The sequence below is a fragment of the Aphelocoma coerulescens genome, chromosome 18 (assembly GCF_041296385.1).
Source record: "Aphelocoma coerulescens isolate FSJ_1873_10779 chromosome 18, UR_Acoe_1.0, whole genome shotgun sequence".
Lineage (NCBI taxonomy): Eukaryota > Metazoa > Chordata > Aves > Passeriformes > Corvidae > Aphelocoma > Aphelocoma coerulescens.
In genome coordinates, this window is record NC_091031.1 from 6491692 (window position 1) to 6506828 (window position 15137).

Consider the following 15137-nt stretch of genomic DNA (forward strand, 5'->3'; position numbering starts at 1 on the left):
TAGCAGAGCGAGACACAACCACCTGTGACTCCTGTTAGGATCCAGGAGCTGGATGGTGTCCGTCCAGCTGCAGGGTTTGCAGATTCGGGGGTTGCACCTCTCATCCTCACTCCAGGTTGGGAGATGGGCACCTCACACTGGTTCAGGGCTGTCAAGTGTCCACCAGATCCATCCCTGAGCCCTGGAGAACTCCTGCAGGTCTCAGACCCAGCCGATGTGGGTCTGTTCCCAGCTTCTCAGTTGGACTCAATGATCTTAGGAGGTATTTTCCAACCTTAATGATTCTATGATTCTGTGTTGCTTCCTGGGCCAGTGTCTGTGGGAAATGCTGTTTCCCTCCTGTCTGCATGTGGAGGAAATCTTTGACATCAGCCACTGGCCACAGCCACGTGGCTTTGGAGGTGGCATCAATCCCCCAGCTCTTCCCTGGAACCTCACACAGGCCCTGGTGCTCCTTCTGAGCCCACAGCCATGCAGGGAAAAGACTCAAGGAGGCTTTTCCCTTTCTCTCTCTCCTCTCATACATTTTATACAAACTTTAAATACTGGCATTTCCTTCCAGCTTTCTGACAGCCTGGGAGAAGGACCCCACAGAGCAGGATGGAACCTGAGTTCATAAGCAACACAAAAGGGATTTCCTGGTCAGGAGCCACATGCCCGTGCCCATTAGTCCTGAAAGGTGGAGCAACATCCTCCAGCACTGGCCCCATGCAGCAGCATCCCCGGGCTGCTGGACTGGTCAGGCTTGAATTTTAGGCTTCTTAAGGGTTTAATAAGAGGCTGAACTAAAATACTAGCTTTGAGTGGAGAGCTGAATTCTTCAAGGTCAGAAGGTGGAGAGGCTTGGGGTTGGGGTCAGTCCGGTGCCACGGGGAGGTGTGGTGCTCCCAGCACTGCCAGGAATGGTTTTTTTCCTGGTGAGCAGGCGAGGGATGCCTGTGGCACTGCTCCTTCTGCCTCAGGGTACCTGTGATGGTTCTGTGCAGTGGGACACAGCCAGGGGCACCCGAGGGGCTCAACAGGACCTGGTCATGTCTGCAGGTTTGGGCAGGAGCTACACAAGAGTGGCTGTGCTGTGTCACGGAGCTGGGCTGGTCTGTTCAGTGTCCATCTCACCCCAGCACACTGGAAAACTGACCCAGAATGTCCTCCGGGATCCCCTCACAGGAAAACACTTGCACACCAGGCCTGTGTGCCTGAAGGGGGCTGGCAGACACACCTTGCACAGCCCTGGCTCTCAGTGCCTCAGAGCACTTGCACACTGAATGTTTTAAGTGCCTGCTGCCTTCCCAGGGGATTCACCAGGAGGGAAAGCCAAGAAAGCACTTTAGACCCCAGGCTTCAGCACTTCACTGTGCTGGCTGGAGCAGCAATGAATCCTCTGCTTTCTGCTCCCAGCTACGTTTGCATCCCAGCTCTTCTGGAACAAGCAGCTCCATGTCTCTCGAGTCATTCCAACACTCCCGAGACACTTCAACACTCCCACACTTGCTAAATCCCTTAACTTTAGGGGAAAAGGAGCCATACAAATCCTGTCTTATTAAACCTTCATCCTCCAAAACCTTCATGTTAGTATGGCAAGAACATGCCACTTCCTACAGCTTGCTCAAAAAATGGCAGATGAGCCATGGGACAGTGGTGGCTGCCACAGCCAGGGATGATCTGGTGGAGATGCCGGCAGCAAGGTCAGCATCTCCCATCTGCAGAAAATGATCTCCACAAGAACATACACAAACATTATGGGCCTTTAATTGGAGTTTTTTCACATACATTTAGGAAAGGTACAACAAAAACCCAGCAGGTATTTTCTTGGTCAGCAAAACCTGGTCCAGACTCCTCTCTCTCCCTCCCACGCAGCTTCTTCTGAAGGTATCCAAATAACTGGAGATTTAGATCCGTTCTTGTTGCAGGAACATTTCAGAAATAACCCAAGCCCAAACCACTGGGAGAGGAGCCCAGTTCTCCATCCTGCAGTGGTCTCTACCCATGGCTTGGCTGCTGGTGCAGAGCATGGAATCAGGGGAAGCAGAGCTGGACTCACATCCAGCTCTGTTTCCCTCGCTGTGAGTTTTCCTCCCCGCAACAACCAAACACCCAACATGCACAGGCTTTGGGGGGTGCAGATGTCCAACATCTGCCTGTTTAATCTCCTTCCCCAGCCCTTGCTGTACCCTGTCCCAACACAGGCCTGCAGCAGCACACGTGTGCCCACTGCCAGCCTCGGCCACCCCACAGCGAGCCCATGAGATGGCACCATGGGGCAGCACTGCCTGCACCTTCCTGCCTCCCTTCCTTCCTCTCACCCGGACGTGTCTTGACACTGTTCCAGCCCTGAACTGGCCCTTTATGCAGGGCAGCAAGCTCTGAGCTCTGCCACAGTCACTTGGCTGAGCCCACAGAATGAGGGGCAGGGACAAGGCTCACTATGCCATGCTTGCCCCTCTTCCCTGCAATCACAGTCATCAGCAAGGCAGGATGTTTCCAGGATCAGCCTTTTCTTTATTTAAGGATTTTGTATAGGCAAATGTTATGTTTTTTGGACACACAAATGTTAAAATGATTGATCCTATGCGTACTCACCTGCTCCCACCCACAGCCCATGCTGGCTGTCTTAGGGAATTCATTCATACACCCATATACAGTGGCCTGGTGGAAAGTGTATTCTGAGTTTGAAAGACTCTAAAAAGGCTCTAAAAGGGTGACACTGATAAAAGTGTCCACTTTGTCTGCTTGTGTTTGTGCAGTTCAGATTCAGGAGCTTTGTGTCTGCCTAATGCAGTTTGCAGACTCTGTATTGCAGTTTCCTAGGTTGAATTTCGTTCTGACTCCTCTTACTTTGCTCTCTCATCTATAAAAGCAGGATTGCTACTGAAAATAAGTAATAGATTGCTGTGTATGCTCAGGTGTAAAGGCTTTTCAAAAGCAAGAAGCTGGCAGCACACTGCTGTCCTTCTGGCTTGGAATTCTTGTGATATAAAATATATTGATTGAAACTCAAATAGGGAATGAGGGTGTTTGCTGACCTTGTTCTGGTGACAGAAAAGTCATTTCAGGGTAAGACTGTGCCTTGAGCTTTTACAGGGACCTGTTGTCCTGGGCATAGGATCAAGGGAGTTTCTCCTCCAGTAAGGACTGCAAGATAGGTAGTAGTTGCCATTTAAAAATGAGGTTTTTAAAAGGAAAAAAAAAAGGAAAATTGCAATTAAAAGAAGCAAACTCATAATGTATAGGTTGGTTAAATGAGCACAACTGTAAATATAGGCAATAATTTACAGGCTTTTGTCTTGAAATACTAGTGCTGCTATAAGGAGCCAAGCATGTGACTTAAAATGATGAACCAGACTGAAAATGAGACAGATTAAATTGACATTATATATTTCTTAGCTGTGTACCAACTAGCCAAACAAATGCTATGAATTCCATCCTTTATGATGGAAGCTACATAAAAATTGTATAATTACTGCAGTGAGTCACCTAGTTAAATGGCACTCCTATATGGACAAATTGATTTCAATGCAAGATTAATGGCCTTTTACTGCTGGTTTACGTGCCTGCCAAAGACCAAACTACGTTGTTGCTAAGCATCATTAATGGATTACAATAGGGGTTCTGCATAATTCCTACAGTGTATCTTCAAACAGCATGTTTAGTTTGGCACTAGCCTAGCACTTGTTAGCCCTACTAACACACAGATCAGGGTGGCTCACAGGCGTGAGGGAGGTTAATGCAATCCTAGGAACTCTTTCAAAAGCTCACAGGTTTTCTTGTGGATGACTTCGCGGAGCTTGCGCACGCGCCGGATGCTGGAGGTGCCCACAAAGCTGTCTGGTTGTAGGACGGCCATGCCGTTGTGGACGTCCCCCATGATGATGAGCTGGCCATCCACTGTGGTCATGTTGGGACATGGGCAGCTCCAGTCCATGTTCAAAAGCGTGATTTCTAGTGGCTCCTTCCCCAGGAATTTTAATCCCATTTTTTCATCCTTGAGAATCTCCTCCACTGTCACCAGGGCGTGTCCCGAGTCTTGGTCTTCGGTCAGCTCCGTGATGCGCCCCAGGATGACAAAGTCGCTTTTGCAGAAGCTGGTCACCAGCTTTTGGCGGGGTTTGCAGGCCTTGCAGTGCATGTTCTTCGGGAAGGGGCACATCTCCTCGCAGGCCTCCCGGCTCTCAAAGTTGTTCTCGTTGCCTCCACACCCGCCATAGATGAAGGACTGGCACTGCTTTGTCAAGCTATTGTAGGCCCACCTGGGCTCATAGGCCTTGCAATGGCCTTGGAGGGCTGGCAGGTTGCAGATGTTGATGGGGCCGTTCATGCACGTTAGCATGCAGCTCTCGTAGGTCTCAAAGTGGTTGAGGTTGCTGTTGCAGTTCCCATAGATGAAAGTAAAGCAGTTGTTTTTCTTGGCATCATAGTACCACCTGGTCTGCTCTTCCCCGCAGTCTTCACTGTCCGGCTGCTTCAGGCACTCATCCGTTGGAAAATGTGTTTTGTTCTGGGAAGCTTCCTTGGATGTGGGCTCTCCTCTGATGACTGACAAAGGGAAATCCGCCCGGAGGAGGCCACCACTGTTCTGGGCGGTGCAGGTGTAGATTCCCGCGTCCTGCAGCTGCGTGTTGTAGATGACCAGCTGGGCGATGTTGGTGACCACGACATTCCCTCTGACATGGTTTGGCTTCATGATGACTTTGTCCTTGCCATCAACCTGCTTCTCCCACGTGATTTCTGGCTTGGGTCTGCCTGTGACGTCGCAGAGGAAGCTGACGGTCTCTCCCACGTAGACGGACTGATGGACGGGGTTGTTCACCAATGTGGGCGGCAGGATATCAACCACCGTGGTCTCGGAGTAGGCGGTGGTAGGGCGAGCTGTTGTTTCTGGGGGGATAGGGCTGGTGTTTGGCCAGGTGAGATGGTACCTACAGGTGACCACGTTCAGTGTAATGCCTTTGATGCAGGCCTCTGCATCCATGTAGCACTTGTTGTAGTAGGTGAGCCCGTCGGAGGCACAGGTGAAGCTCGGCTCCTTCTCACACCTGTCCTTGCACTTGCAGACGGGCTGCCCATCCCAGATGTCGCACTCTGAGCCTTGCTGGATGCACATGAAGCGGTCACAGGTGGCCTCTTTGGGCATCCCCACAGGCCCCTTTTTCCCCTTGATGTCCATGTACCGAGCGGCCACACAGCTCTTGGTTCCACAGACATTGGGGCAGCACTTCTCAAAGGTCTCGCACTCCTGTGGGGAAGGAAAATAACCTGATCATTACTGGGAACTGAGCAAAGGTCTTTTTGGAGACTCAGCAAGCAGAGAGCCCAGAAACTCAGCTCTGCCACAGAAAGCCGTGGTCTGAAACTCAGTGTCCCCACTGTCAGTGAGTAGAAACATTCCCTCAGCATCTCCTGGGGGGTTCTGAAGTGCTTCAGGAGAAGACTCTTGGGAAGGAAAATGTAATTCTATTTCTTAAACACAAACCTCATCATAAGTCTTTACCCCAGAGTCACATGGACTGCTTGACTACGAACCAACCACCCCCCTTCCACGCTCTCTGAAATGCCTGAGGACAAGCCCTGAGAAACAAGAGCAGATGGAAAGTCTTATCATATGGCTGTAGGCAGTAATCCTTCTTATTTTCCACAGAAGTATGTAAAGTATTATTTGAATTCCCTAACAGCCTGCTCTTGGAGGTGAAACTGCCAAGGATTTGTAATTGTTCACAATGTAGAGGAAATAATAGAATATCTCAAAAGTAAGGTAATTTTTGCTCCAAAAATAATTTTTCTATGGTATTTAGAAAAACAAACCCCAAACAGCTCATTATGGCTTCTCTGTCCTATTTTAGTCCTATTTTCAAATGCAGCATCGCTCTTCTAGTGATTTATTACACCCCGCCTCGGCTACAGTCAGCTCTAAATTGTGGTTAATTTTAGCAGAATTTTCATCTTCTGTGCAGAAAAGGTATTTGATACGTGTGATCAGGGCTGCTGGGTGGTTATGGATTACTTCAAGGGACCAGGAACACTGCTACCATGTGCCCAACAGGGCACACTTCCACCGTGTGTTAAACCTCTACAAGCCCCCTAAAATCCATCAGCTTTCTCCACAAGTGAGAACAAAATGATTTTTAAGCTACCAAGCTAAAGAGCTTCCCCTGAGTCCAGTATCCTTTCCTTATTGGGAAAAAGATGACCTAATACCAAAACTCTTTCCCCATTTCCAGCTGCACATTACTAGGTTTCAGAAGCAAAGCTAGAAACCAGGATGGGGGAGGTTTTCAGCTGGGGTTAAGGAGTGTGGCTTGGCAGAGTCCTTGGCTGCCTGCAGTACACTCACTTCATCCAAGGTCCTGGGACTCTGTGCTGCCACAAGGCAAAAGGGACTATTTGTAGCCAGTGGCTTCTGGCTTTCAGGTTTTGACCAGTAAATTATTAAAACATCATCATCTGCTGCTGCTTCTGCTGGGGTTTTGAAAGTGTTTTAGTGTTCATTGCTGCACCTGGTAGTTGGAACAGAGGTGGCTTATTTGGGAATGGCAAAAGTAAAAAGAGCACCTTCATTTCCTAACACATGGGATCCATCTGAGTAAATGTCTTTGTTTACTTACGGCCAGAAATTTTGTCTGTTTTTCCCCCCTTTTTAGCATTGCAGAAACAACCTGGCTACAGAGCACAAACCCAAACACTTTTTTTCAGCACAGTAAATGCTCCTGTCAGCCACGTTTGGGCTATAGAAGCTTTGTCATGGGACATGATGTAAGACGCAGGACAAACAGGTATTTTCAGATACCAGCTTGAGCTGGCAGTGCTGACAGGTTGAAAAATTAATTTTAGGGTTGTAAGCTAAACACATTTTGAGCTGGGAGCATCCCACAGAACATCTGCCTGGTCTTTTTAGCCATGCCCTGTTCTGCACCCCAAGCAAGCTTTGTGCTTCAAATGCAGCAAAGGCTGATGATTTACATACTAAATTAAACTATTTCATACAGGATTCCTCCCAGGAATATAAAACATTGATGATGGCCACCAACAACAAAGAGCATGATGACACTGTTAAAATACTACGGATTGGCCCCAGGGCATGCTGAGTTCTGGAGTATCAAATTCAGACGTTTCTTTTGACATGAAGACAAGGAAAAGGATCAAACAGAGCAAACAGAGCAAAAGTGACAGCTGGCACACACCTCCCCTCTTAACTGATAACTCATCAAACCTTTCTACGTTATATAGGTCACGGGTCAACTCAATACATCCGCTGTCTGCATGGGGTCCTGCCCGGTGCCAGCGCCCTTCCAGCTGGGACAGAAGGCTCCCACCAAGCCCCCCAACAGCCCCAGCAGAGCCCATGATGCAGAGACACAAAAATGTGCATCACTCACCAGGTCGGCGTCACACTCCCTCTTGCAAGTGCTCTGTGCGTCGACCCACAGGTTGGGGTTCATGTCATTGGGGCATATCCCAGCGTGGGAGTACCGGATTGGAGGTAGGGCTCTCCCTTTCAGAGAGACCTCCAGAAGCAAGAGGACACTGCTCTTCCCCAGCAAGATCCACATCCACCGAGTGAACAGCACCAACAACATCTCAGAACTTCTCCAGGGCAGTAGCAGTGTCCGAGCTGGAAGTAGTTCTTGTTTGCTTGGGATTGCTTTTTTTTTTTTTTTTTTTTGGGTAAGCCTTAAGTTTTTGAGGAACCCAGATGCACCTGACTTCGGTAAAAACTTCAGCAAGCTCCTCTTCTGCCTCTGTTGATAGTGCAGTTTGGTCTGGACCTCATTGGATTAAAGGTCCTAGGAAGTCACCCCCTTATTTTAAGAGAAACGCTACTTGTGCGAGCAGAGTTAGCTCTATTTATACCCTGCCTCTGTTAACAAGTCAGAAAAAGTAAACTTGATTTCTTTGACAGGCACACGCTTCCTATGTCCTGGTGGCAGTCAGACAGATTTGTTGCAAGAAAAAAAAGCTGGAAAGAGTTCAAAAGGCTGGAACTGGCATGGTGGGACCCCTGCATGTTTCTGAATGCAGGGAGGCCTTCTTAACCCCTTTAGACCTAAAGTACTTCCCTATGCTAAGAATGGCATTTACTTCTGAAAGGGGACTTGTCTAAGTAACACGGACCCGCAGTCAGGGGATTTCCCCACGGCAAGGGGCTACACAGTCACTTGCTAAAAGGAACAAATAATAGGATTGAAGCAATTAAAGCCAGAATATCGTCTTTTAACAAAGGAAGTAGGGAAGAAATAAGTTATTTAAATTTAGGATCAACAAAGCAGAATGTCTTCGTAACTTCTCTCTGGGCTCCTCCGGGCTTTTTTCTTCTCTTTGGCGGGGAGATTTCCATGATGCTGGGTTTAATGCTGCCCTCCAGTCCCACCAGGAAGATGTTAAAAGTGTCCCTGAATTCCTCCACATTTCCTGACAGCCAGATCCCATTGTACAGTGCATTGCTGATCCCTTTAACAGCAACAACAAAAAAATAGTAGAAGTTCAACTCTATGGAAACCTGCATAAAGGAATGTACAGCATTTTTGCATTGGGGGGTGGGAGGGAAACTCAGTCAAGCCGAGTTCCTCATTCCCTGATTATTACAGCAAGGGGCTGATCCTGCTCCTGCTGAACACATGCCAAAATCCAGAGATGAGTGGCAGAAGTCTGAGTTGCTCAGCACCTTCCAGGATTAGGGCCTCTGGGCTGAGTTCTGGGCTAGCTTGGGTGAACCCTGCATGTTGCTAAGAGCCTCCTGGGAGGATCAGGTAAGTTTGCATCCCACATGGAGGTTCTGCAGGGTTGGACCAACAGCGCTGTGCCTGGGCAGGAGGGAAGGGTGTGCATCCACCCTGTGCTCAGCACTGAGAGCTGCAAAGCCAGGCAGAGGCAGCCCTTACTTTTTTCCATCGGGCTTATAAATCCAGGGTTGTTTTTCATGGCTGAGTTTGGACCTAATTCTCCCCTGAGTGATGATGGCTGCCAACCAGTACAACCAGCAGTGAATTGGGTCACCATGGGGCTCCTGCTCGTCCCCTGGGGCCAGGCAGCAGAGCACAGTGACCTGCTGGTGTTTCCTGCGATCGCCTCCGGGAAAAAGGGAGGGCAACCTGGAGCCGACCTGCCCTGGGCTGTGGCATTTCTGTTGCAACCCAGGCTTATAAAAGGGGCTGTTGCAGCTCTGATTTGTGTGCCTGCATTAACCATTTGCATAGTATTTGAATTTCATGGGATGTGCAAAGCGAAGTTGTCCAAATTAGCTATTTATAAGGAGCAAAGTCAACTGCCAGGCAGCAGTTTGCATTTGATTTATTCACTCTGAAACTTTAGAAACCTGCATGACACTTGTACAAAGTGTGGCTGTGTGCTAAATGTTTTATTCAGTACTTGTTTACAAAGACAAACGCAGCACCCTGTGATGCCTAAAAAAGCCAACCAAAAAATGACACATTCCGAAGAAGTACTTAAAATTCTTACAGCTCTATTAACAACAAAATTGCATGTATTAGTGGTTCTGTTGACTAAACAAAGACACTTTCTGTTGTAAAACTGACTACAGATAAGCTTTGGAACCAGCTGTATGTGGGTCTTGAGGAGTGCAGGTACCCTGGGTGCTGGGGAAGCTGCCTTGATGACCTCAACAGCCACTGCACATGCAGGAGTTTTCCCTCAATCCATGGCATTGCCACAGAGTAGCCATGGATGTGATTTTCCCCTGCCAGCTTTAATTTTTTATGGCTGTTTTACCCCTTTACCTGCTGGATCTTGCAGCCTCCATCTCCTCTCCTGCTGCCAGACAGCCACGTCCTTGCTAGCTTTGGTGAGTGAGAGACACACTCGTGGGCCACCGTAGGTGGAACTGTTCCAAACAGGAAAAAAAACCCCACTATCTTATTTTTAACTGTCTCTGACCAGGGATCCCTTGCCCAGAGGCACATTTCAGCTGTGGGGGAGCAGAGTGGGGCTTTGAAAAATCAGACACTGGTTTGCATCAGACAGACAGAGCAGCCTTCTGCTCTGCTATGTCCTCCTCCATCCACAGAGATATTCTCCAGGGACAGGTAAGTCCCATTGCAGCTTTCTGCTTTCAGCTCTGAGGTATCATGTTCCTGGATCAGCCCCTGGGCCACTTGAGCTCAGCCAGGAGAGAGGAAAACATTGCCATAAATCTCCCTGTGAATGTGGGCAGGCAGCTCCAGACGGCAAGGAGGCAGTGAGGGCTCCATACAGCCCTAGACAGCTGCCCTGTCCCTGCCAGGACATCCCAGAGATGCTGTTACCCAGCCTGAGGAGCACATCCAGGAGGGAACCCACTAGAAAGGCTGCCCTGGGTTGGCTCGGGGACAGTGGGGACCCTGATTATCCCAGCACGGACAGCCAAGCTCAGACTAATGCACTCACCACCTCCTGGGTTTCATTGAGGGCTGTTTCCTTGCCTGGTTTAAGTTAATTTAACTCCACTGACTTCAGTGGATCTGACTGGACACTCCAGAACACCATCAGTTAATGCCAGTTGTGAACTGGGGTCTCTGTCAAGGTCCCCGGGCCCAGTTTTTCTGTTCCTCCTTGTGGATAAAGGACTGTGCATTTTTTCTTTAATATAAACAATAAAGTAATCCCCATTCTCCATTGCTATGAACAAATCCATTATGAAAGCTGATTTTATGGCTTATCTTATCTCAGCCATGTCAGACACTGATGTGCTAAAGGTCTTCCCAAAGGAGATCAAGTCTTAGAAGCAACCTATTACTACCCCACAATCCCGCTTTCTGATGGAGATACTGGAATGAGTCTGCAGGATGGAGAACTGGGGTGAACTTCTCTGGATCTCAGATGGACAAACCTGAGCCTGGATGGCACAAAGCAACGTCCTGGGTCTGCTCCCAGCAGTGGAGACATTGGTTTGTGACCAGCCCTAGACCTGAAAAGGCCTCCTAGGATGCCCAAGGTCCTGGTTAGGGTTGTTGATCTAGAACTGGCTTAACTGTTGTTGGGTTTTTTGTAAATTATCATTTCTTTGCCCTTTTTCCTGCCCTCCTCTTCTGTGCCAAGTGTTGACCCAGTGTGTGGTGTGACACCTTTTAACTGAGGAGCGAAATGGGATTCTCTGGTGTGCAGAGAAGTATAAATGTATCTGTGTATTTTTACTTAAGCCACTGTTAAAGGAGCAGCAAACTGTTGATCATATTTACTAGGCCAGCAGTCCTCATCTGGAGTTACTCAGTGGAGGGTGGATTGATTTGCTGGTTTTATTGTGGAAGGCTCTTGGCAGGAGCCGTCACCCTGTGATGTTAAAACTCCAACTCCCATTGATCTCTTCCTCAGCACAGGGGCCCTTCCAGCCCCAGCCTCTCGTGCTCCCTGGGCCCGCTGCCAGTGGCAGCCGGGTTTGCCAACACAAACACGAGCCACCCCCTCTCCAGACAGGCTGTGACTCATCGCTGCTGTGGCACTCTGCTGCCTGAGGCATCGAGACCCTACCCAAGGGCTCCCGGCTGGCGCGGGGGTGCCATGGGTGCTCCCAGCACCTGCTGCAGATCAGTGGTGGGGTGAAGGTTGGATGCTCTGCCTCTGAGAGTAGCATAAATCAAAGACTCTGTCTGGTCCTTGAGGCCGCCTTCCTCCTCCTCTCGCAGGACAGCTGGTGATGGCAGGGCCTGGTGCCAACTCCCTGCACTGCCCACAGCAGCAATCAGCCCCTTCTTCCAAACAGGATGCCCAAACCTGCCCTGCCCACTGGGACCCTCATGCAGGCAGCTCCAAGGACAAGCTCTTCTTCAGCCCCACCATCATCATGTACCCTCTGTAGGTGGCTCCTTCTCCATGCACAGCTGAAAATGTGATGCCTGAACAGAAAAGTACTCTACAAAAACCTGTTTCATTTAGACAGTAACAACGTTCCAGGCTGTATGTAAAGCTTATTGCACTTAAAGCTGATAGCCAGACATTTGAGAGGAAACGTCACTGCCAGATCACTTTTGGAGCACAGCTGCCAACTGCTTGTCTCAAGCAGGACCATTGCTTCCATACTCACAGGGAAATACAGATAATGCTTTGGGACCTCAGCTTTATCTTGCTTTGGACTGCAAAGAGTCAAACCTTCCCCTTTGAGCGATATCCTGAACCTCGGCAGGACCTGCTCGGGAGATGGCCGGGGATCCCAGCTCAGATGCCTTTCCACAGCCCTCACAGGACCACGCATCTCCTGCTGGCTGGACGGTTGGCTGAGCAAGGAGGAATTTTGGCAGCGTGAGATGCACCTGAACATCAAAGCACAGGCAAAGGCTGCTGTGCTGGCCCCATGCTTTGGGAGCACATGTACACGGGGCAGGCAGATTTGGGCTGAAGGTGTACAACGGGAACAGCCTGCCTGGGTCCTATTTCGGCTCTCTTCATGTGCATAATTAGCAGCAGAGGCATATTTCAGTTTTCCCCAAGTTAAGATAGAAATCTCCCTGTAAGCACCCAGAACTAACAAGTGCTGGTTTTGACTTCTGAAATAACATATGTGAGCAGATCCCAGAGTGCAGGGAAGGCTCAGGGGGCACATTTGACATGGAGATTGCTCACTGAAAGGAGCTGCTGTTGATGTGCACGCTGCCTCACGTGCAGCTGCTCAGTAAGCAGGAGTTAATGTGGTTAGACAGAAGGGCTCAGTTTGGAGAGGAAAATCAGTAATGTCAGGGAGTTTATTACAGGGTTATGGGCCACCTGCTAGAACCCAGCATTAGGTCTGCATTGCACTGTGTTTCGGGGAGAGCTGATGGCACTGCACTCAGACAGGGCTAGTGCCAGAATTATTATTTTATGCCTCGGCAGATGGCTTCTGCTCAGGGGTTTTATCTTTGAGTGCAGACATACGACTAATCATCATTTGCTTTCTCTTTCTCTGCTAACGTAAGCTGGGCAGGAAGCAATTGCCAGTTTGATGATGGTTCATTATTGTTTGGTTTATTCTGTCTGAAACAGCACAGCAAGAGGCACCAAGGGTACAAAGGAAGATAATCAACCCGTTATCAGTGAGATATGGGGAAAAGCTGAGCTCAGAAGCTTGTCTTTCACCAGCCTATCTCTTTCTGTCTCTGTTTCAGAGACAAAGCCTAACATATCCCATAGATAATTCGGAGAGGCCATGTTGGTATCTTTGGATTGTCAAGATTGCAAAGATGAAATGTTGGGAATGGGTTCATCCTACCTTAGAGCAGGAGGATCTAAATTACTTCCTAAAGTCCCTTCCAGTTCTGTTCTCTGTCACTGTCAATGCTGAGCAAGACCTGCTCCATCAATTAAGCTTTGAGTTAGGGAGATCTGAGGTCTGTAATGCAACCTGGAATGCCAAGAAACAGAAATCACAGCCACAGTGGCATCAGTGCAGGGCCACTTTCCGTGTTAGACCCTCTCAGCTACCTGGTGTACAGGCTGGGCCAGGTCCTGTCACCTGCTGAGCGTGGCAAATACAGACACCATGGACACACAGCTGCAGCACAGGGGCTTGAGCACCTTGTTTTGTTGCAGGTTTTAGGAATTCATAGTTTTATGACAAGCTTGAGTAACAGCACTTTAGGGAACTGGTGCCAAACCTGTGGTGTGCAAACGGAGATGTTGAGCTTCCAGCACTGCTGTGGCTGTGTGAGCCATAGCATAAAATCCTCAGGATTGAACTGGTATATTTATTGTTGTTTTTTATAACTTTCAGTTGTTCTGGTTGGTTCCAGCTCAGTCTGAATCAAAGCTTAGAATAAAAGTGAGGTGTAGGCCTGGCACATGCTCAGGCTGAGTGCTCAGCACATCTTTCACCAGAGCCAGTGGAGTTTCTCCAGGAACGTAAGTTAATTTAGTTCCCTGTGTAGAACTAATAAATATTACTGAACCCATTGCACAGATTCACTTCAGTCTGAAAATGACCCTAATTTAACCTCCCTTATTTACTTTTAGGAATTTAAAGCTGGGAGGAAATCACTTGCTGAGTATCACACAGCAGCAGCCACAAAAGGTTGGAGTCCCAAGACCCTGCTTCCAACCCCATGGGCACCATTTCCTTCTAAAAAAGCAGGTTCAGTATAGAAAAGTCACATTGCTTTTGTTTGTGATGTGATTCAATTTATATAAACAGTAAGGTTTTAACCTGCTGTACTAATTTAACTTAACCCCAAGCCTTAATTCCCTGTGATTTCAGCATGAAGGAACCATCTCTCTGTCCCTTGGGACTGATCTTTTTTTAGAAAGGTTATGAACCTTTTAGTGGAGGAAAGTTTGTGAGGTGAGATTAAACTGCTGCAGATTTGCATGATTTTGTGCTCCACTGTGAGACTTTACCAAACCACTGAATCTGTGGAAGTTTGGAACCCTCATTGTGGCTGGGAGCCTCTCCAGGAGATGCCGAGCAGCTCCAAGCAACTAGGCTTTTCATCAGGCAACGAGTGTTGGCTTCTCCAGACAACCTGGAAGTTCCAGAGCTCCTCCGAGGGTTTGGTATCCACAACTTCACTATAAACAAGCTAATTTCCACAAAATGGAACTATTTCCATTTATGCAGATACCATGAAATCCTTTTAGCATCAGTTCTGCCTTCCTGGAATTTAAATCTAAATTAGGACAAAACTCCTTTTTAACGGAAGAGTTATTGCCCTGGTTTGGCTTTGCTGGCCGCTAGCAGTCCTGGCTGTCACACAGCACATCCGCTGTCCGCGCCCAGGGGGTGACCTCTGCCAGGAGCAGTCCTTGCCTTCTAAGTTGGGCACATTAAGAGTCTTTCCAAGAGGTGAACTATTTTGTTTTAGTTCGCCCTGTGTGCCACCAGATGCAAGGCACTGGTTGGGCCCAGACAACGGCCAACAGAAGGCGTTAGAGCAGCTCTTCGGGGCTACTGATGCCCTTCCTGGATGTGCCCAAAGGAGCTGAAGTGCAGTTTTGGTCTGTGACGGTGCTCCTCTCCTGGCATTCATTCAGCAGCACATCTGAACACAGGCTGGAGGTATAAGCGATGTCTGCAAACCAGTGATGACCCACTTCCATTGATCTTTTGAGCAGCTAGCCCATCCTTCCTGCCCTGGCAATGGGATGTTTGTCTGCATTCAACAGCTTTTTTTTTTTCACTGTTGCTCTTCCTGATTTCAGCTAATTCAACACACATTCTTATTTTGAGCTTTTATTTTTCGCAGAGT

The 15137-nt window shown here is 48.6% G+C and overlaps 1 protein-coding gene across 1 annotated transcript; it reads right to left on the bottom strand.

Moving 5' to 3' along the window:
- Positions 1–1727: 1727 nt before the first annotated feature.
- WFIKKN2 (WAP, follistatin/kazal, immunoglobulin, kunitz and netrin domain containing 2) lies at positions 1728–8050 on the bottom strand. The gene is made up of 2 exons (XM_069032607.1): positions 7371–8050; positions 1728–5233 (listed from the first exon to the last, which is right to left on the bottom strand). Exons 1-2 carry the CDS (start codon positions 7569–7571, stop codon positions 3722–3724), a joined length of 1713 nt encoding a protein of 570 aa, XP_068888708.1. The 5' UTR covers positions 7572–8050; the 3' UTR covers positions 1728–3721.
- Positions 8051–15137: the final 7087 nt, after the last annotated feature.

Excerpts from the sequence above, each read along its gene's own strand:
- WFIKKN2 (XM_069032607.1), bottom strand. The coding sequence starts at position 7,571 with ATGTTGTTGGTGCTGTTCACTCGGTGGATGTGGATCTTGCTGGGGAAG. Across the intron at positions 5,234-7,370 it reads GGGAGTGTGACGCCGACCTG|GAGTGCGAGACCTTTGAGAA; the intron begins GTGAGTGATGCA and ends CCTTCCCCACAG.